At 43.6% G+C, this 19,816-nt stretch overlaps 1 protein-coding gene and 1 long non-coding RNA gene across 4 annotated transcripts in view; one reads left to right on the top strand and one right to left on the bottom strand.

Moving 5' to 3' along the window:
* The window catches only part of LOC103466333 (A-type voltage-gated potassium channel KCND2-like), a 71,276-nt gene extending 66,562 nt beyond the window's left edge, over nt 1-4,714 (bottom strand). The window contains exons 1-2 of one of the 2 annotated variants that reach the window (XM_008411833.3): nt 4,303-4,714; nt 2,811-4,040 (exon numbers count right to left, since the gene is read on the bottom strand). In XM_008411833.3, coding sequence (XP_008410055.1) covers nt 2,811-3,922 — 1,112 coding nt within the window. In that variant the 5' untranslated portion in view covers nt 3,923-4,040; nt 4,303-4,714. The remainder of the gene's footprint in view (nt 1-2,810; nt 4,041-4,302) is intronic. The other variant, XM_008411835.3, reaches the window with a different exon arrangement.
* LOC145551948 (uncharacterized) overlaps nt 1-14,756 on the top strand; it is a 45,022-nt gene extending 30,266 nt beyond the window's left edge. The window contains exons 1-3 of one of the 2 annotated variants that reach the window (XR_014087844.1): nt 5,016-8,001; nt 13,194-13,271; nt 14,082-14,756. This is a non-coding gene — a long non-coding RNA (uncharacterized LOC145551948). Of the gene's footprint in view, nt 1-5,015; nt 8,002-13,193; nt 13,272-14,081 lie in introns of those variants that run through there. The other variant, XR_014087843.1, reaches the window with a different exon arrangement.
* Nucleotides 14,757-19,816: the final 5,060 nt, after the last annotated feature.

Raw genomic sequence — 19,816 nt, 5'->3', positions numbered from 1 at the left:
CACATAATAGGAGCGCATAGGAGGAAGCCAGTGAGACAGAGAACACCTTGAATGATGGCAGTAATATTTAAAAACCACACAGGCTTCCTGCGGAACCGAGAGAGAGACGCGGAGCTGCGTCAATGCAGGTGTGAAGACGTGGGGTGGGTGAGGGGGGTGGGGAAATAAGAGAAGGTGCAGGGATTTTGGTATTCAGCCCTGAAAAACAAAACAAAAAAGCCAAAAACCTGTCACGTCCGGGATATTCCTGCCACGCGGACACTTGTTCACGCTCAGTGTTGAGCGCGGTGCGGGGATAAATGCACACAACTGCTGGGAATTTGTTTTGCATGTTTGATTTGTGATGTGGGGGGACTTTGAGATGAGCACGTTATTTCAACAGGACCTCGTTTCTGTGTCATCAGCAGCAGCAGGAGTGAGATGGAGTGGGTAGGGGGATGGAAGATGTGGAGGGGAGTGGAGAGTGGGGGGGTTGCGCTCAGTTCTGCAGCAGTGAGTGAAAAGGCAGCCGGTCGCCTGTACTTCCAACATCTGCAATTGTGATTTCTGGTCAACTTAGTGAAAAGAAAAAAAGCAACTGGTGATTTTTTTTTTTTTGTAGCATCTTGGGAAAGATATCTCACTCGTGCAGCGAATGGTAAGTATAATAGGCCAAAATGGCTGCGATATAATTAATATAATCTCAGGACCGAGGACCCGAGCACTTGAGTGCTCACATCAATACAAATTAATGTGATGTAATCGTCTTAACGGTGTTTAATTATTTTATGCTACATCAGCACACAGCAGCTGCTGACATTGTGCATGGGCATGAAATTAGCATTCAAATATTTACTGTACCTCGCTGAAAAGGAAAATGAGCTGAGAGAGGATGAATGAGAAGGCAGAGAGCAGAGGAGGAGGGGGGGAGAGGAGAGCGGCTTCCTCTGAGTGCACTTTGTCACCAACAAGTTTGCATTCGCTTTAATCCCTACTGCTCTTTAGATCTGGGAATTCAGGGAGTTTTTTTTTTTTTTTTTTTCTGTCTTTGTCAGCTGGGTTACGACAGTCTCCATTCTTGGTTTCACGAGATCTACTTTTTTATTATTAGTATTATCATTTTTCATGGGGACCCTGAACCGTTGCTGTGAGCTTTACAAGCGATCCGCAGAAGACCCTTGAAAAAAGCGGGCAGGGACGACGCTTGACCTTCAGCACGGTGATGGGTTCGGCCTCATTGACGGTGTGCGGCGGATCCGCCAGCAGCACCGTGATTGGCCGGGAACAGCTCAAGGACTTTTTAATATGTCCTAGCGCACACCTGCGGCAGCATAACCAATCAGTAAAGGTGCCTTCAGAAGGTTTTTCTTTTTGTTTGTTTTTGGTGGGCAGCTTAATGATCTCTAATAATCTTGTGGCGACGCCATTTTAGACTTGTAGAGGTTTTTACATGAAAACATTTCTTACTTTAATAAGAGACTATTTCACCAGGGGTTGAATACTTTCCTCTGAGTCATTGGTCCTGTTGTCCTCCAAACAGAAATGGAAAAAGAAGTCAAGTTCAGTTTGTGGCATCATCATACGGCTCTTGGTAAAATGCAGCGTTTCAGTTGTTGATGACTTTGTATTTTCTGATGTGAAGCACTTTAGAACATTTCAGCAACAAGGCGTTTCATACAAATAAACCTGATTGATTGATAATTATTAAATTAGCACTGGCAGGGCTTCAATATAGGTGATATGGCTCTCTGCCCGGGGAGTCACGGCCCAGAGGGGATTTTATTTTATGTTTTTCTGTTGCTTATTTTCACTCCCAGTCATTATTGAATCCGTCAGAGTATTAAAAATAATTCTGTACAACGAAGCTGTCTGGTAAAAATGGATAAAAAGTTAAAGCAAAATGCACAACATCACCATGTTGTGCATTACTTTCGTATACAACAGGAAAGTAACAAATATTTCAAATGATAGAATAACACAGCTGATCAGTACAACTGTACATATGCTCTCAGAATTTTTTTTTACATAAAAATATATTGTTTAACTTTTTTATGTACACTAAAGCAAAACCTTTTATAGTTGTGCTGAATATCGTACCTTTTTGTCACTTTCTGTAGAGAAACAAGAATAACAATCTGATTCTGGTCGTTTCACTGAGGCTGCCTGACAAACGTGCCTCTTGTAACATCTTGGAAGTTTTTAAAACGGTTCACTTTGTAATGCAATGTTTGTGTTTCACTTATTAAAATATCAGATTTATTGGTATTTTAAGTTGAACTGCAGCATCCTTCGTTTAGCCAGCTGGAGAGGCAGTGTGCAGCAACATGTTGTGAGTGGATTTTACTCAACGCTTCATAGAGATGGGCAAAGATCTTGTGTGGCATCCTCTTAATAACGCTTTAAACTGTAGAAACAGGACGGTTTGGAAAGCGAAAACTTTTAAATCCTTGGTGATAATCACAGTAAGGTCAAACTTAGGCTGGATTTCTTGCACACTGACTGGAAATGAAGACTGTGAAACCTCTGAAACCTCTTTATGGAAAAAAAAAAGATTCTCTCTATTCTCATAAACATTGTTAAAATAAACATCTATCTTTCAATGCGTACACACATAAATAGTTCATATCAGATCAATGTTTTTGGTTGTTAATGTTTCTAAAAAGTTTTTTGTTTTTTTTCCCCCTTAGGCTAGTCGCTTATCCTTTGAGTGGCATTCAGGCAAGAATCACCACTGCACATGTATGTAACAATATTTCACCTAAGCATCCTGCAAAGCTCTGAGGGGATGGGGGGGGGGAGCTTTCAGAAACTTGCGTGATATATCCACCTACCCCAGTGTTGTCATGGTGACGATGGTGTACCAAAAGGCTGCGGGGATGCTGGTGAACTTGGTTGCTGTGGAGCCTTTCTCTGCATAAAACATGACCGTGGCGAATATAATGATGGCCATGGTGAGGGAGAAGAGGAGGAAGCCCAGCTCGGAGGCGCAGCTCTTCAGGGTGTAGCCCAGGATGCGCAGCCCCGCGGAGTGCCGGGAAAACTTGAAAATCCGAAAGACGCGGAAGACCCTCAGCGTGACGAACGCCCCGCTCACCTGGTCGTTGTCGGTCATGACCAGGCCGATGTAGTACGGCATGATCGCCACCACGTCGATGACGCTCATCACGCTCTTCATGAACTTGCAGCGGCTGGGGGCGGCGATCAGGCGGAGCAGGTACTCGACCGTGAATATCATGACGCACGCCGTGTCCAAGCAGAAGAAGGCGAGCGCGTAGCGGTCCCCGCAGGACATCTCCTTGGACCTGTTGGGCAGAGTTCCGCACGGCACCGTCTCCACCACGTTGGCCATCACCGAGATGGCGATGAAGAAGCCCGTCACATAGTAGAACACCAGCGCCAGGGTGCTGGTGTGCGGGTTTTCAAAAGCCCGCCACAGATACTCCCGGAACGTCAGATTCACCGGCGCGACGTCGTTGTTCATGTCCATCTCCTCGTCGTCCTGGAGCCGCTCCGCGTTCTCGCGCCTCCGGTCCTTGTACTCCTCGTAGCAGCAGTCCCCGATGATCTCGGGGATGATGCCGAAGAAGGCGAGCTCCTCGTCGTACGCCGATATGCACTCCTGGCGCGGGTAGTGCAGCTTGCCCGTGCGGTAGAAATTGAGGATGTGCCTGAAGATGTCGGGGTCGCGGTCGAAAAAGTACTCGCTGGTCTCCTCGTGGAAGAAGAAGTCCCTCTCGGTGCTCCCCAGCAACGTGTCCGGGTACCTCTCCAGCGTGGTCCGCCACGTCTGGAACTTGGTGCCGCTCACGTTGAGGATGATGAGTCCGTCCTGGGCTTTCCTCTTGTCCTGGGGAGGAATGGGCATCGGGGTGCTCGCCACGGGCATCCACCCGATGGCCGCCGCTCTGGCGAAGGGAAGCCATGCCGCTACACCTGCTGCCATGCTGACCTGTAGTGGGATTTTTTTGGGGTGTGTGTGTGGTTTTTTTTTTTTTTTTTTTTTTTTTTAAACGACCCTTTTCCGCTTGTCACAGTGCTACGGGCTCAGAGATAGATTGCATCTGCAGGAGGAAGAGCAGATAGAGAGAAAAGCTCAGCGAAACAGAATATAAAAAAAAAGGGGGGGGGGGGAATAAAAAAACAATCACTTATTTTTATTCTACCGAACCTATTCGGTCTTTTCTAACTGTTGTGTTAAAGAAAGCCCACTCTTTGCGGCAGAATATCAATTAGATTCCCAAATCTTCATCCAACAATAACCGGGATTTTATTCCTCTCTCTGTCTCCCTTTGGAAATAAATCCAAGAAAAGTAAAAGACCCACCATAGAGAAGCTCCATCATTAATCTGCGTCCGCGGTGAAGTCAATAAAACACTAATCCTCGGAAGAGAATATTTGCAATCCCGCCAGCCATCTATTGCCCACTGCAGCCAGACGATTGAAGAGAAGAGGAGGGGGTAAAAAGAAGAAGAAGAAAAAAAAGGGAGAACTGCTGTAACGTTGCATCAACAAGTTAAACAATTGAAGCGGCGGACTCCGAGCAGAGAGTGGTCATTCGTCCCTTCTTTACCGATCCGCAGGGCTCCTGTGCAAAGGTTTTTTCCCCTCTCGCTGCAGATACTCCTCAGCAAACTCATGTTCCCTTTTTTCGCTCGTCGACTGCAAGACCACCTTCCTACCTACCCGTCCTCACCTCCCCCCTTTTCTCAGCACAGAGCAGTGGCGAGATGAGAGGAAAATCGGATGCAGAGAGAAAAAGAGAGAGGAGGGAGAGAGAAAGAGAGAGAGAGAGAGAGAGAGAGAGAGAGAGAGAGGGAGAGGGAGAGGAGCGGTCCTTTCTGCACCCTGAAATTCCTCTGCTTGCCTTGCTTCAGCGTGTGCATGGGGAGCTGTTCAATGCGTAACTCTGGTCCAAGTAGGCGGTGTATCTCCCTGAAGCTCGACTTTAGATTTGTGCTTGGAGTTTTTTTTTTTTTCTCTCCAGGACGGATCAACAGCGTCTGCAGTTTACCTGAGATATCATGAAGTCCAGGGGAATGGAACAAGAAGTTTTGCTGCATATTTTGTTTTTCTCCTCGTATTTAAATCTGACCCTGAGGAGATGTTGTTGCTTATTTATTTATTTATTTATTTATTTATTTATTTATTTATTTATTTATTTATAACGTGTTTCCCACATTATTCTTATGTAGGTTGGAAAAGCAGAATTTGATTTAAGTAAAAAAAAAAAATCCTGATTGAGATGAATATATAAAAAGGAAATATGAGTATGAACAACTTTAGGGATTTCTGCACGTTTTCAGTGTAATGCCACATCTCCCCACAAATCTCAGTCCATCCATCCATCCATCCATCCATCCATCCATCCATCCATCCATCCATCCATCCATCCATCCATCCATCCACAGTTTGCTGTGACATTGAGTGGGACAGGAGTAATTTTCACAAAATATAAAAATTTCAATAAAACCACTTTATAAAATGCTTGAATGAAGCTCAATTCAATAAAAACGCTGAAGTAAACCTGTCTGAAATGACCCCGATTTCATAAATGTTGCTATGCTTTGAAAACGTTAAGGTCGTGGTTTACAGGTTGTTCTCGTCTCCTGCGGATTCCTAATCCGCTTCCCGAGAAAAATAGCTTATGAGAAACACGTGAACTGCACAAGAGCTCTGTGAGTCCTGACGCATGTCGTGTTGTGTTATCAGTTGGATAACATTGACCATATTCTCACTTTATTAAAAAAAAAAAAGAAATGTGGGTAGGTCTGTGTTTAAGAAATAAAGACAGCTGTGAGAATTGTCAGAGAAGATGTGCTTATAATGTGGTTTAGATGTTTGCAATCAGCTGAATATTAAAAGAGGCAGAGCTGATCAAATTCCTTCGCTTATGGAAGGTCGGCTGAAGGTCAGACGAAGGACAGGCTACGCACCGTGAGGTCTTCGGAGGGGCGATCAGGGTAAAAAAAAAAAAGTCAGAATTATCATCCCATCCATCCGTTCATTTCCTCATCCATTCATCCGACCACTGACCATGAAAATCCATGGGACAAACTTTTGTATTTGCGCCTTACAAACGGTCTGAAAGGACGTGAGGGGAAAAACTCCCGACTCCGGAAAGGTGTGGAATGTTTTGACGTGAAAAATGTGCAGGAGCGCTCTTTTCATATCGGCGACAAACGATAATCAATATTGTCTCATGAACTGCGTTGTTCTGTTACGCTGCTGAATGGCTGTAAAGGTCAACATCATTGGGCTACACCAATCCGCTGACATTTTCCAAAATAACTATAATCAATGAAAAGCACACGCCCCCACCCCCCCCTCCTCCTCTCCTGTGCTGCGGCGGCAGGGCAGCCTCCCACAGGCCTGCAGACAGCTGTGGCCCCCGGGGAGCCGCCGTGTCTGGATTCGGCCTCGCATATCGGAGCGCTCACGCCGAGCGAACGAGCTTCAGGCACTTCTAAGTGCTTTCGGAGATGCTTCAGCACCACGGACAGCGCCGCCGCTTTCAACGGGTTTATCTGCTCTGATGAATCGGCTCGGGAGTCGTGCCAGTGAAGACCGGCGAAAATGGATGGCCCCTCCGGATGAGGTGTGGCACATCCACTGCAGCCGTTGCTCTTATTTAATTTGCGGGCAAACGAGCAGGACGCGGACCCCTGCTTTGCCCTGGGACAGTTTTGACAGGTGTAGCTGTCTGGCTGATGGACGTGTTAGATGCTGCAGCAGTCAGACCTTTGGCCTCCTGCTCTCCAGACCTTCAGCCGACTCACAACATTCACACCCCCAGCCTCTGGTCCCCTCTGGCACGGTGCAGCGTGTTGCTTTCTTTTTTTTATTTACTTATTTATTATTTTTTTTAGGGCTGAATGCACTGAGCTGTCAGAAGTCCCATTAGTGTATGCCGTGCATGTCAGCGCACACCCAGTGTTCAGTTTGAGCAGTCAGGCCCAGGGGCTATGTAATCATCAGAGCATTTAAATATTCCTGAGGTTGGCACCAAACAGAGGCAGGCCTGCTGAGCTTGATAGCTCAGGAGTTGATTTTTTATTTTTTCACACCACAGATAGGTACTGTTTTTGTTCTTTTCGTATTATCTGGTGTTAAGGTGTTTAAACGTTTTAAAAGGGTACAGTAGCAAACTGATGATGGATTTTTTTTTGTACCTATTCTTTGGTGAAAGTCATTTTAATGAGATGTTTAAAAAACGGGCTGAAGTGACCACTTTCACTGTTTGTAGCGTACAGTAACTCTTCATACTTAATGTGAAACAGCTTGAAAACTACAAGTGGCTAGCAACCATCGAGGCGGCTAGCGGGTTTAAATCGGATGCACGGATATGAACCGATCAAGTTTTTCCTGACGGATACCGGTGACATCAGTGTTGGATTTTCATAGAGGTCTGACATAATGTTTGTGATTTTCACCAAATCCCCCCTTTTTTATGTTAAGGACAATAATACATAAAAACGTGTGCTGCAGGTTCTTTCGAGGTGGTAGTTCACGATTTAACAGAAAAGAAAAGGAATTACAAAACTCAACATTTATGCATCAAACCACAAGAATCGAACCATGATCAAATTCTTCCTAAGCTCCCAAAAATATTCATCTGAAGCACGATGGCTGATGTGTATAGAAGAAAAATTATATCAGATCCCACCTGTGAAAGATATTACCAAACAAACAAACAAAAAAAACCCCAGCAGATTCTCAAATTTGGCCAATTTCTTGGTTATGTATTTTTCTGTCACAGTTTTGTGTTCACACAATCTAATTGCTGTATTATTAGTTTGCAATTTAAGCAAAGCAGTTTGCTAACCAAACAATAAAAAAATCAAGCTATCCGTGTTCTTGTTTTAGTTATTGTGGCTTTTCCGTCTCCAGACATCAACCGCAGCTCCAAACCCGCGTTCCTCCGTGAAACGAGCGGCCGCGCTGCTCCGCCATCTGATGAATGACACGGCGCCAGGCACCGACACACTCCGTGAAAAGCGCAGACTCCCAAGGTTGAGCTCCAAGGTGATTTTGGATGAATGGCGTCGACGCAGAGCAGCGCAGATTATTTCATTACTCCGTTTGTGTGTTTATGGATTAGGGTCGTGCATCAGGTAATTAGTGCACGCGTCCTCAAAAAGGTTGAACGCCTTCTGTTGCCATTTCTGCTGTGTGTTTGTGCCGAGGCGGTGTGGCGTTTAAGGCTCATGCAGTTGACGCTAGAATCTAAAACAACAACAACAAAAAAACGAAGAAGAAACAAGTCGCCGTGACCTGCAGAAAAAACTAAATTGCGTTCAAATCCTCGATCTGTCTGCCCAAATAATAATTGCTTGCATGTTAAACTTGACCAACTCTAAGGCTTTTGGGATTTGATGGGTTGTGTAACAGGATGAATTTTGTAAACAGGTTCTTAAGGGTATTCGTTGCTGGAACACAGAGGCAAGCACCCAAAACAAACCCAAACACACACACACGCACAAACACTGTCTGATGAGGTTTTAGACATTCGTGTGGGCTCTCACACACGCAGCCATATTTTCCTGCACTTGATGCTCTGACAGTAACAGATTGTCCGCTGTGTACACTAATGCAGCCCACACTGCTGCTTGTTTTCTGTTTTCTATATTTAGTCAGGCCCCGCTCAGTGATTGAGATGATTAAACAAATGAGTTCTCCTCCAGAGGAGATGAGCCGAGCCTTGTTAAGAAAAGAAGCAAAGGTGCGCAGCGGTCGATTTCATTCCGGTTTATTGAAGAAAAATTGCTGATTTTTATTTTTTTTTAAACTGATTGAGGTTATCGTGCGAGCTGAAGATGGAAATAATATTATTCTGACGAGTCTACGGTGCAAATACTTCTATGAAGGGGGGGAAATGCTATTAAAGTCAGCGCGGTGGCACGATGTGCAGAAATTTGTTTTAACCTCAAAGTAACCTCAATATGGGGCACTTCAAGAGGACGCGGGTTCACGACAGGCAATATGAGGGTATTAAATAAAGTACAGACAGGGTGAGAAGCGAGGATCGCACAACTGGAGGGAAATATTCCTGGAAGGAGAACAAAAGCGGGCCAATTCCAATTTATCCCCAGACTAAGACTCGGAAACACCCCCGGTGTGTTTCATGAAACGCCGCTAATGAAGTCATGAATCGTCCTCGTGACCTCACAATGACACGCCGGTATCTGCAGGTGAACGGGCACACAAGCCGAGCGGTACCGCCTCCCACCACGTCATCTCCCTCAGCTGCCTCTGCCTCCTCTTGGCTCTAATGAGTTATTGACCCCCTGCGGATGTGTAAAATAGAGTAGGTCCTCATGGTTCTTTATTGCGTATGGCAGCTGGTGCGGTGGCTTCTGCACGCGCGAGTGCGTGTGCACCGGAGTGCACGCTGCAGAGTACGGAGGTGTGTGCCTGTGCGCCGTGCTACGGGGAAGGGAGTCGGCTGGAGTGGCGGGTTGATCCAGAGGAACTTTGCGGATAATGTGTAATTTATCCACCGCTGGCAGCCGGATAACTGCAAGTTTGCAATATGGATATGAATGTCTCACAACACTTGTATAGTGCTCTCCATGTAATTTGTCATTACAAGCGTATTTGCTGTATCACAGGTCTCTGCTGGCACTAGACAAAAGGTCAGCAAGTCCAACCGTATGCATCCATCAGTATTAAACACTGATTTAGCAGCTAAATATTATTCATTTTATGAATTTAAGTCCTATAAAACACTGTCATTTAAAAGGAGTACTACATATTTCTCCTACGTCCCTAATTTTCTTACAATCCATTCCTGTCCCAGTGCTTTTGTGTTTAGCTGTGTCTCTTTCCTGGAGTGTCCTCTCTGATCTTTATTTCTTATTAAACGTAGTCAAAGCTCCGTGTTTCATCGTTTCGCCGTGTCTCTATTCTGGACAGAACTATCATTGTTGTTGTTCACTATTTCCCACTGCTCACCTGATGAATCTGCGTTTAAATCTGCATCTCTGTCTTGGATGGAAACATTGATGGAGCGACAGCTGGCACTAACTTTCTGTACTTCCGTCATTTATATTTACTAAAGTAAATGGCTCAAAGTTTTTGCTGTTCAAATGTAGCTTTGTTTGAATTTATTTCTCATAAAAAAGTCAGTCTGACTCATTTGACTTTGCATCTTTTTCTAATCTTTCCTCACCAGTTCCCCTGGCAAGGGATTTTTGAATCACCCAATTATTATGAAATTAGTTTGTTTTCTATCCAGCACCTTTCTGTATTTATAGGTAGATGTAGCCTTTCAAGAAATATTCATAGAAGGTAAAACCAGTGTTGTTTTTTTGTTTTTTTACTGCGATTTTTACTGCGATTTTGTTCCTTGCGATTTTGTTCCTTGCACTCACCATATATATATATATATATATATATATATATATATATATATATACTGCAGCATGTGGGGCTTTGAGACATCCTGAAAAATACAAACCGACTCCTACAACTGCACAAGGGCAGGCATGTCAGCTGGAGAAAAAAGAAAAGGAAAAAAATCTACAGCGTGGCTATTAAACCATACTGAACTTTTTCCCCCTCTTGTCTGTTTTATTTCCAACGGTCTTGCTGCAGTGCAGGGAAAGAAATACAGTATGTGGGGCTTGGTGCATAATGTGTAATTAAAAGCTAAAGGCCCCCACTTAGCAAACACTTGCTGCAATAGTAATTCTTTGCAAGGACATTGCATTGTTCGGATGTGTTGAACTCATTAGCGGCGGCGGAGCGGGGCGAACAGATGCCACGCGAGCATTTAAAACCAACGCTTTTAACGGGTTCAAAATGCCTCCATGTCCACAGTCTGAAATTGAAATAAAGCTCTTTTTTTTTCTTTTTTCTTCTCTTCGACGGTTTATTCCCTGCGTGGCAAGTGTTGGAACCTTTACGCTTCGGCTGCTTCTCTGCAGCAGAGTGATGGCTGAGATAAATGCAGAAATTAACCTCAGAGTTGTGCTCGGAATCGGATCCGGCATCAGCCTGCGTATTCAGGGTTCATTGTTCATCACCAGAGCACATCGCTTTATGAGACGTTCATGCCGGAGCACGAGGGAATGGTATCCAAGCTACAAGATATATATAAATATATATTAAAAATTTTTTATCTAATCTTCTTACCGTTGAAATAATGTTTGTTTGGCAGATGTGAGGCTCCATTTCACTGGATCGCGATCAGCGTTTTATTGCCATTTCAGCTGATTGATACTTAAATGTCACTGGATTTGCCGCTGCTGGCTTAGACGTCCGAGAGTTACTCAATCTGGATTGTGGACCTGATTTCGGTTGTCTTTAAGGGATAATCTGACTGTAGCGGACCATAAGTCTCATTCCTGCATCTTCCTGTTCATGCTATTTTTTTCGCTCATTTCCGGAGACTTTTGTCTTCAAGGCCCGGCAGTGTAAGCTTTAATTCCTAGATTACTGTCACTGTCATCGTTGCGAGCGACTGACAGTAAGGTAAAGGAAGGGTCAGCAAGGGATTGAAGCATGTGGCCGGGTTGTTTATTTGGGCGGTGAGAGTGTGGGCCTCTCCTGACGTCATTTGTCAGGACTCGGCATTGGCTGGCCCAACCGGTGACATTTGCTTTCCCACCATGTGGCCCCTGTACTTTGAGGCCAGATGGCAGATGACGCCTCCGAAGCAGAAGACACACACACACGCACACACACATACCAAAAAAAAAAAAAAAGAGAGAAAGAAAGAGAAAATACTCATGCACACTCACCATCAAGTTCCTCATTTCTCAGCAGCAGAGCTGGTTGGGGACTAAGCAGGCGAACAATTTATCACCCAAAATGATTTATAAAGTCCTGATTGAATGCCAGAAAGCAAACTTGGAGGGAGGGGGTAGGAGAAAAAAAAAGAGAGGGAGAAAAAAAAAGTAGTCGTATTATGATTGGTGCCGGCTAGATTGATGCTTCCTTCTCTCTGTGAGCCTCATCCTGTTTGTGCACGGTGAAATATCATCTTGAAGGCACAGTGCAGAGCTCTTACACCTCCTCCTTTTCTCGTGGACTGCAGAATTTCTTTCTTATTCACTCACTGTCTCTTTTCCGCCCCTTTTCCGGCTTGCCTCGGTATCTTTCGGCAGCATGAAGGGAGGATTTGTCACCTGTGAGAGGCAACAACCGGCGAGTAAGAGTTTGTCACTGGAGCGGGTGTGTTGTGATTAAACCAGGAGAAATTAATGTTGAAAGGCAAACTTCAAACGACGCAGTGGGACTGAGCGAGTTACTGCTCAGTCTGGAAACGTTTGGAATGTGACGGATGTTTTCTCAGCTCTAGATAAAAACTCTAGATAAGTTCGGAAAAACTCCACACAAAAAATATTCTTGTTTCTACTTTTTTTCTCTCATTGACTAAAGGCTGTATCATTCCTTCCTTTCCTTCCATTCTTCCTCCCTCCCTTCCTTTCTTTTCTTCTTTCCTTTTTTCTTTCATTGCTTCTTTTATTCCTTCCTTCTTTTCTCCCTTCCTTGCATCCCTCTTTCCTTTCCTTGTTCCTTTTTTTCCCTTACTCCCTTCTTTCCTTCCATCCTGAGTTCGTTCCTTTTTTCTTTCTTTCTTCCCTCCTTTCTTCCTGCCTTTCTTCATTCTTTCCTTCCTTAGTTCCTTCTTCCTTTCCTTCTTTCTTCCCTCCCTTCCTGTCCTCTTTATTTCCTTCTGTCCTATCCCCTTGATTATAAGCCATATCATTCCTTCCTTCCTTTCTTCCTGCCTTCCTTCTTCTATCCTTTTTTCCTTCTTCCTTCCTTAGTTCCTTCCTTTCTTCCTTCCCTCCTTTCTTCATTCTTTCCTTCCTTAGTTCCTTCTTCCCTTCTTTCCTTTCTTCCTTCCTTCCTTCTTTCTACCCTTAGTTCCTGTCCTATTTATTTCCTTCCTTCCTATCCCTTTGATTATAAGCCGTATCATTCCTTCCTTCCTTTCCTTACGGTTAAAATATCTGCCATAAATTTACACACAGTTCAGTGAACGCAGCAGTAGAAGCTGTGGAGGTATTCTGTATTGCAGACTTCTGCCCAGGTCCCTCTTGAAAATGAGATCTGGATCTCAACGGGGTTTACCTGGTAAAATAAAGGAAATAAAATAGAAAAGGTTTGGCGTCGGAAGCCTCGGCTCTCATTGTGACTGGAGGAAGCCGCCTCATCGTGAAGGAACGCGAAGAGTGACGAATCCTCCGGCTTTTTGTCTTTTGCAGATTTCATTACTTTGTCCCGCCGCTGCTTCCTGCGCGGTTCCCTGGACTGTAAGCTGAAGCATCGTCTTCCACGAGGAGGTGAGTCAAAATTTGACAAAATGGATCCAGCCGCATCGCTTATTGAGCTGACGTTTTCAGAAGGAGCAGTCTGATGGCGGAGGCAGGAAAATATACACATGGAGAAAATGATGAAACCGTGTGTAAATACAAATAGACTGCATTGAGTTAATTTAAGTTAAAGTAAATGCTGCTTGAGTTTTAGTTGAGAGTCGCCTCTCTTGGCGTCACCACTGATAAAGTCTCAGCTGTCTTAGAGCTGAGCTTTAAATAATTTTTAAAGTTTTAACTATTGAGTCATCCCTCATTTCTCTGCAATTCTTGTAATCCTTTAACGTGATCAATACTTCAGCAAAATCTTCTGAGTTTTATTTTTTTATTATTATTATTATTATTTTCATTGGGAACTCCACCATTAATTTTCGGTCCCAGTGTCTCGCCATTTTCGTAAAATGTTTCTGTTTGTTAAGCTGCTTAACTCCGTCCAATAAATGATTCAAACCTAAAAAGCCTCTCAACTGATGAACCCTTGTAGTGTCAGCCTGGCGAAAAAGGTATTTTTAACTTGGATCTTTAGGGCCTTTGTTCGCCGCAGGCTGTCACAAAGATGCGGGTTGTTCTCATTTCTTTTGCTGAGTCTGTTTAAAAAAATGTTTTTTAAAAAACTACCAGCTGTAGTACTGAACATGCACAAAATAGTCTTTAGCGCCACTAGAAGATATTAACAGATGGATGGTGCATTTCAGTTCCTGTGTCAGAATGAATTTTAGACACTGTGTGTATGACTCGGATAGTTGTTTTTAACACCTTTATATATTTTATTTCTTTCAGCAACTTGTCTACTCATCTAGACAAGTTGCAAGATCAACATAACTTCTTTTTCAACTGGACTTCTTCTCTTGTTTCTTGGAGATATTTTGCTGAAAACCTGAGACTAGATTAGTCCACAGATAATTCCTGAACATGAACTCAGCCGTGCAGATGCAGTGCAGCAAGGAATGTTCTGGAGAGAAAAAACAATACAAAACAAGACGATGGTGTAGAGAAGAGCCAAGTCATCGGGTCAAGAGTCAGCTTACATCTCAAGGACAAGAGACACTCTTTTGAGTACGGCAACGTGAACATTTTGAGCGAGGAAACACGTGTGGTTTGAGAAAATAGTAAACCGTCTACATTAAACATGAAAAACCGACACCGAACAGATTTCATCTTTCCAACGCCTACTCTGCAGCCCTATCGTCTCCGCAGGTGTTTCTTCAGCAAGTCCCACCTTGAGACATGTGACCAAAGCTAACGGCGTCGTCAGGGAAACATTTGGATTGTCATGGAAACAATAACCCAAACCTTGAGCTCAATTAGGGGTATAAACCCAGTGGCCTGAACGCTACATCAGTAACTCCGACGACCATATCAACGGGATTGTTCTCACGATCAGATCAATCTCACTTAAATGTGCAATGAATTAATTTTAATGTATTTTACATAAATTGCATTACTTCACATGTGTCAAGTTTTTAATTTTACTCACTAGTTTGTCACCACCTTCAGTTCTGTGCCAACTCCGTCATGCACTGTCAACTCTGTCAGATGGACTTTTTGTTGATTTTTGTTTTAAATAATATTTCTTTTGTTTCTTGAGAAGCATTTGTCTGTAAAACTGAGTAAAAATATCACTAATAGGTTATTTTAAAAATCATTTTATATTTATTTTTGTCAGATGTTGATGACAAAGTTCTGGGTCAGGTCAATTAAAAATGTAATTTTTAAAAAATGTTGCAACTGGGAGCCTGCACCTTAGCATCTTTACATTACCAAAACATTATTTGTCATTTTTGCATACATAAGGTTGAGAAATAATAAAAAAAGGGAAAATTAAAACCCATTTTGTCCCTATTCTCAAGAATCACTGACCCTATGAGGTTCTCACAGTTTGCCACAGTTCAGTGTGTTTAATGGTGGCAGACCGTCACAGTAGCATCAGTGTAAATCTGAATACTTTTCTGGAATTGCTTTCTTTAAATGAAAGAATGTATTTTTATTCTTAAGCGCTTAACTTCTGTTTTCACAACTTCTGCTTATTCTGTTCCAAAAAAACAAATATCTTTTAAATCATTGTATAGCATTTTTTTTGTTATAAAGCTAATATCAATTACTGTTCTGAGTTTAAATTTAACAAGGTGCTCAGTGAACAGGTGTGAGAACTGTATCGATCCTTTCGTTTACATCCGAGCCGATGCCAATCGTACATTCACCGTACATTTATCCTCAAAGATGTATCTTATTTTACCGTTGATATGTATGATCGTGATGCGAACAGATGTTTTCAGGGTAATAAATCCCCCGAGGGGGCCGAGTAATGAACGCTTTTTAGCGACGAAAATGTACACACAGCCCAAGTTTAAAACACAACTGGAGGCATGAGTCATTAACTCAATAGACTCCACGGAGGACGCAACTGCCTCAGCCGTTAAAGAAAATCTTTACGTGGAACAGCTTGAGACAAATATAATGACACATTTGAGTCTCGCACAAAGAGCAGCGCCGCAAATGAATGGCTGAGCGTCGGCAGCTAATGAGATAACCTGCCTGTTGAAGATAAAGCCGAGGTGTTTGGGGTCATCGGCGGCGGAGCGGCTCCACTTGGATGGCGTAAGAGAGAGGAGGAGGAGGAGAGGGGTGTTAGGGGGGGCTGCGCCGTCCTTTGAGGGCTTTTGTAATTAATCAAAGTCCCTCCTTTTAAACTCAACTATTTCGCATTTAACTTTATCTGCTCGTCTACCACATGCAAAGCCCCCGCGTGTGATGTGAGCCCGTATCTTAATTACTCTCAGATCACTGATACCCCCCGCACACACACGCGCGCGCTCTGGCAAAGCCTCCTGAAGAGACAGAAAATCATTTTTACAGCCAGGGAGATAAGTCCCTGCGCTCCGTTTTAACGCCCTCGCCGCCACCGGCAGCCCTTCACCCAAAAACCGTCGTCAAGACGGTAATGCGGTGACAGGCGGCCGGCGAAAGGCCTTACACTGATAATTCATCTGTTACACACGAGTAATGAGCGTCCCACACACACACACACACACACCCCCGTGATGGATTTCAAACTGAGTCCTTGCACAAACATTTCAGTTTCAGACTACTGTACATCATTATTAAGTTATTAATGATGGCGGTTGCTGCATGTGGTCTGCTCGCAGGAGATGTTTCTCAAGCTGAGCGAAAAGATCATTACCGCACGTGTGTGTGTGTGTGTGTGTTTGTTTAGCATCAGAATGCAGGAACGCTAGCTTTCACTGATGCATCTTAGTGATCGCTAACCTCTGGGGCCGCTAATCTCTAAACGATGTCCAGGGCGACGACATTAGTCACACACGGGCTTGCGCCAAAAGCCGGAGAGCCCGGTTCCTCTGCAGCTACTGTAAGGCTCTCAGCCTCGCCTTTAAATATCACACATCCTGGGAAGCCTGTTAAAAGTTTGTCGATAAATGTTTAATGTATGCTGTTACAGGCGATTAAGTATTTGTACACCCACAGGAGAGACGGCAGCTGCTGCAAAAGCTCCACTCATGAATATCCAAATGGGACAAGAGTCGAACAAAACACGTGATGAAATCGTACCAAAAGTTAGAAACAGCTGTGCGCTGTTCATTGGCTCGACCTGGTGCCAGGCTGGACGTGATCTCATGCAAAAGGTTCGCCATTCATTTGGAGCTTTTAATGATACATTTAAGACATTTGCTTTCCAGTCTGCAATGACAAACGACCTCAATGATTTTGCTTCCTATAGGTGAATGTTTGGGTAAAAATAAACATTGTTCTTTTATTTTATGATTTACTGACAACATGGTTGAGGTCAGACCGATGCCACAAGCTTCATGTCTAAGCCTGTCACAATGAACAATAATCAATTAATCGCGTGATAAATTAAAAGAAACTCAATCATTTTCATTTGCTTGATTTATCGTTTTTCTCTCTTCTTTCCATTTTTACAAAAACCCGAATGATGAAAATATTCAGTCTAGTGTTTTGGTCTCAGCTGGCACCTTTTAGAAAGATAATTTTGTTTACAAAGACTTCATAATTCATTTTATTTGCTGTTTCTGTTGTTTTCTTTAATTATTTTGGATATTTAAAATGTCTTCCAGTTCCAGTCTTTAAATGTTCGTCAGAATTTAAATGTTATTGATCCTTGAGAACGTGTTCTTGCGTTATTGTGCCATTATTACTATTATATTTCTTGAAAATGGTCTCAAAACAACAGCGATATTATAGTTTATCGCAATAAGTTCTGGGACAATTTATCCTCTAGCAAAATTTATCAAGACAGGCCTATTCATGTTACTCCTTAAATCTGTCCCAAACCCAGTTTCAGTGTGTTTGGTGTCGTTGACCTTTTTAAATACCCAGTGGGGTAAAAGTTTCAGTCATTCACCTGTTATTTAAAGTGATGCTGTAGAGTCAGAGTGAGTTATACTCTGCTTGTTCAGACGCTCAGCATCATCCTGCAGTCGTACGGCACCTACTGAGGTTCCGTTTTGTTGCCAGTGGTGCCACTGATGCAGGCGGACTGCACAAAGTGGGTGGAAAAATGAGCAGGGAGGACAACCTTGAAACTCTTTGGCATCAAAGCAAATCAAAAAACGACCATAGACGGAAATTCAACAGGATGCTTAAATAAAAACATTATTCTAAGCACATCGAAATGGGTTTCAAATTGGACAAATTACAGGAAGTCGACAAGTTCAAATGAGCTTTTCCATTCCTGACGATAGGAGTGGTCCAATATCCATGCAGAATGATGAAAAGGACCGCTCTGATGCATTCATTCATGTGTTCGCGTCAGCCTGTGCACGTTTTTGAGTGTGTATGTCTAATTTTCACCGTGTGTGAATTGGATAAGACGCCTATCTGAAATTCAGACTCGCACAGCATGTTCTGTGCCAATGCGAGTCAGAAGTGTATGTAAAATTCTGACTGCCGCTGTAAAATTGTTGCGGATGAAAGTGTAACATTTTGATATGCAAAGCCTCGTGGTTCTTTATCTGCAAACGGAGAGGAAAGTGCCAGAGGGCAATCCTCGGGCTTTGGAGAGTAGCTTGAGGGCTTTGCTGACAACACAAGCATGTGGTTAAATTAAATGTGAGGCTGAAATAAACACTAGTGAGCAACCTAAACCCAACTCGTGTTGCAGATTTCCACTTTCTGATCTGCCTGAGACAATATAATGTCGTAAAAGCTCCCCCGTTTTCTCCGAGCCGTCGTGCACGCTCGGTAGAAATTAAAAATGGCAAAAACGTTTTTTTTATTTTTTATTTTTTTTACAATTTAGGATTCTCATTAAGGCTGGCCTCACCACCATGAGAATAAACATCAGATGAACGTCAACTGTTACTGCTGAAAATGCAGCCCAAATATTCACCTGCTTGTTTCCCCGACTGGCGGATGAATCAGCCTGCAGTTGTCTAATCACCTCCTTTCACTCCTCCAGCTTGTTATGGGCTAATCACGCTCATTTGAATGGCTCACATGTGTAATTACTGCTGTCAAGCAGTCCGGGGTCTAACAGGTCAGCTTGCTCGGAGCGTCGGGTCCATTATAAAGACGCTAACTTATGATCATAGCTGTAGGCCGGCTGCAGCACTGCAGCCCAGGGGAGCAAATGTCAGGCCGTCTCATTGGGGGGAAATAAAGTGTTTGTTTAACACGGAACGAGGTTGGCGTTGCTCTTGATTAGAATAAATGGCCATAACTCATTTACGCCTCGTCAGTAGGCTGCTGTTTTGCAATCAGCGGGTGTTGCTCGAACCTCCGGCGGCTCTAATGAGGCGGGTGGTAGGGCAAACACACACCTCACCTCACACACCTCACCGATTCACCTACAAGAGCTCGCTCTGTCCAGATCCGTTTGGACGGCTCCACCAAATTCTGGATATCATTGGAAAAAGAAGAACGTAATTCCCAAAGTTGACGAGCTAATGTTACTAGCCTAGTCGCTACGGTCCTGTTTTGTTGACCTGGAAGATGCCAATTGACGTGAAAAGTTCTTCCAAGGATGAGATTATAGAGAATCCATTAATCACTACGTAGCCCTCACGTTGTTTCTGATTGGTTGACCGCTCCTTCGTGACTCTAACTGAACTCTTGAGTCCATCAAGGACCAGGCGTACCCGGACGGCGATGTTGTTTTTATGGTTTCTTATTCCACCCGTCTCATTTCGTCCAGACATACCTTATGCATTAAACATCAAATTTAAAATGAAGAGGCTTGTGACGGAGCTGGAAGGGTAAATTGCGTCAGAGAAAACGCAAACTCCAGTCATTGGTATGCAGTGAGCGTAAGGTAGGGCAGGCCGCCCTCCGTGTGCTATTTGCAAAAATTAAAAAAAAAGATGTTTTCAACCGGAAATCATGTTTGCTTCTTCTTTTTTTTTCAGATGCCTTATGAGAATTAAATAACTATCATGGAAGAACAGCAGTCATACATAGCAGAAATAACGGCACATCAGGTGGGCGGCTGGGGGCTGGAGTGAATGTTCAGTTCAGTTCAGTGTTTTTGCTGAACTGAT

The sequence above is a fragment of the Poecilia reticulata genome, chromosome 6 (assembly GCF_904066995.2).
Source record: "Poecilia reticulata chromosome 6, P_reticulata-male-v2, whole genome shotgun sequence".
NCBI lineage: Eukaryota > Metazoa > Chordata > Actinopteri > Cyprinodontiformes > Poeciliidae > Poecilia > Poecilia reticulata.
Note: the sequence above shows the minus strand (reverse complement) of the source record. Positions and strands in the feature narration are given on the sequence as shown.